At 60.1% G+C, this 2636-nt stretch overlaps 1 protein-coding gene across 1 annotated transcript; it reads right to left on the bottom strand.

Moving 5' to 3' along the window:
- Positions 1-8: 8 nt before the first annotated feature.
- LOC113962026 (maestro heat-like repeat-containing protein family member 7) lies at positions 9-2570 on the bottom strand (the record flags this gene model as incomplete). The annotated part of the gene is made up of 8 exons (XM_027672835.1): positions 9-125; positions 237-413; positions 658-795; positions 967-1081; positions 1365-1502; positions 1590-1777; positions 1998-2145; positions 2422-2570. Coding segments are annotated over 8 exons (1170 nt in total), but the record flags the coding sequence as incomplete, so codon positions are not given.
- Between the last annotated feature and the right edge of the window lie 66 nt (positions 2571-2636).

Raw genomic sequence — 2636 nt, 5'->3', positions numbered from 1 at the left:
TTCTCATCATCCCAGCGGAAGAATGGGACCAGGCTCTGGTGCACATCCGTCTTTCCCTCTTCTGCTGCCAACTCCATCAGCTCTTGGAAGAGGCGAAGGGAGAGCAGCTGCACATTGGTGTTGTCCTGGTGCAAAAGAAGACAAAAAAGACCTCAGCATTGGCTGCTCCAGGCCCACCAGGCAGAGGCCTGAAAATCCCGAGAGCAAAAAGTTTCCTGGCAGCACCAGAGCCTTACGTTGTCAAAGAGCGGCCGAAGTGCCTCAGCCAGCTTTGGGGCAGCGGAGCTGAATGCCTGAAGGTCTTCATCCCGGAGCACATTGAGGAACACAGAGAGGGTCATCCCGACCAGCTCTCCATCTTGATGATGCAGCAGCTCCAGGAGGCTTTCAGCCAGGCTGCAGATGTTTTCGGCCTGTGTGGAACACAGTGCTGTGCTGTGAAGCCCTGAACAGCTGCCCCACCAACAGCTCTCTGCTGGTGCAACCCCACGGGGCTCAGAAGCCAAAGGCCTGTCCCACAGGACCTGGGCAGCTGCACAGGGAGGCAGGAGAGCTGGGAGCAGCTGACACATCTCCCAAAGCCCAGCCAAGCTCAGGCGCCTATGTTCCCCAGCCCCAGGCTGCCAGTGTGGCTTCAGCCATGTGTCCCCTTCTCACCATTGAGGGATCCACACTGAGAACCAGGAGGCCTCTGAGTGCCAGGCGACGCCTGTCTGGGCACTGGCTCTGCAGATTCTTTGACAGGATGGGCAGGACCCTGTCATGACAGTCTCTCCCATCCAGATAGTCCAGGAGCTGGAAGGCAGAGAGCAGTGATGGGGTGCCCGGGTGGCAGGAACCCGGAGCTGCCCAGGGCTGGGCCCAGGCAGCAGCACAGGGCACAGGCACCGTCCCGGGCAGCTGCGGCTGCAAGAGGGCAGAGAGGGGGAGGCAGGTGGGTGAGGCAGCGCTCGCCATCAGGCTCACCTCCACAAGGAAGGCCAGGGCAGGGAGCTCCCAGAACTGCTGGTCTCTGCTGAGCAGCCCGAGCAGGTGCATTGCCATCTCAGAGTGGAAGGGGACCAAGACACGGCGCATCTCCCTGTCAGGGGGAAAAACAGAGCCATTGAGCCTGAGCTGGCCAGGCAAAACTGTCCAAGGACTGACTCCTGGGCAGAGGCCTGGATTTTCCCCACCAGCCCTGAACAGAATGGGGATGTTCTGGGAGGTAGCTCCTCCTGTGCACCTGCCTCTCACAGCCTTTTCCAATCTGCTTGGCCATCCCTTGCTGCCAAGGCCCTCTGGCCCACGCCCACAGGGGCTGTGTGGGATGCCCTGTGCCCGGGGGAGAGATGATGGGGGCAGTGGGGAGAAGGGTGTCTCACCTGGCCAGCAGCCCCACAGCATAGTGGTGGGTATCAGTAGAGAGGAGTGTCTCCCAGCCACACTTCCGTTCGATAGCCACCACCTCATTCTCCCAGTGCAGGCAGCAGAGCAGGGCCTTCAGGGTCTGTACTGCAAACCTGTGTGCACAGCAAAGGCCAGGTCATGCTGGGAGCCCTGGCCCAGCCACAAGGGCCCGGGAGGGATAGAGGACAGGGATGGAGCACCTGTTGGGGTTGCTGGGAATGCCTTGTTCCTCCTGACATCCCCTCCAGAAAGTGTTGACCTCCTCTGGCATCTGCTCTGTGCTCATGAAAATTTGGAAGAGCAGAGCCACGAGGAGCTGTGGGGCACAAGTCGTCAGGGCCTCTTGGCACTGGGGCTCCTGGATGATGTGCCACAGTGCCAGGGTTGCCTGCAATAAAACCACCCAGAGACAGCACTCAGTGTGAGAGGCCCATGTGGCAGTGCTTGAGCATGGGAGGGAGAGGCCAGGGGAGAGCCGAGGGAGCAGCCGACCTGGTGTCCCTGAACCTGCCCCTCAGCCACATTTGCAGCCCAGTGCCTGAGGCAGGGAGATGCAGTGGTGGGGGAGGTGACCTGGGGAGGAGCAAATACCAGATCCAGAAACTCACAGTCAGGGCAAAGATGTCTTTGTTGTCACCAGCAGAAGTGGACATGGTGTGCACTGGCCAGTCCTCCATCGCTCGGAGCAGTGTTGGCAGCACCTTCTCCACTGTTGTTCCTGAAGAGGCGATGCTGCTCCACATCATTGCAGAAACTCTGTGGAGTCAGAGCTCTGGTCAGGGGGGTCTTGGCCACAGCACCATGGCCTGGGCAGCTGTGGGGACCCAGGTGACAGAGCCAAAGTGCCTTGAGGGGCAAGGAGGGCACATGGCTGCAGGATCAGGGGCTGACAGGCCAGGGCTGGGAAATGGAGGGACCAGAGTGTCCTGGAACTCTCCATTTCTCTGGCAGATCAGGTGGGACAGGCTCTCGAGGGTGATGGGTTGTAAGGGTTGTTGAGCCCTGAGCCACCAAGGCAGCTGGGCCCTGTACCTGTCACATGCTGGGGCACAGCTCAGGAGAGTTGTCACCACATCACAGGGGTGTGCCTCAGCGAGCCTGCGGATGTTAGTGTGCATTCTGACATCTGGAGACACCTGGGAAGTGAGGCACTGGTGGATGTACCTCACGATGGCTGGCACCTGAACAGGGATTGGGGGAGAGTTGTAGAGTTGTCAGAGCGAGCAGGTTGCTCAGCTTCCCCCAAG

This window comes from Neopelma chrysocephalum, unplaced genomic scaffold, assembly GCF_003984885.1.
Source record: "Neopelma chrysocephalum unplaced genomic scaffold, ASM398488v2 Primary Assembly neopelma1_99162, whole genome shotgun sequence".
Lineage (NCBI taxonomy): Eukaryota > Metazoa > Chordata > Aves > Passeriformes > Pipridae > Neopelma > Neopelma chrysocephalum.
Note: the sequence above shows the minus strand (reverse complement) of the source record. Positions and strands in the feature narration are given on the sequence as shown.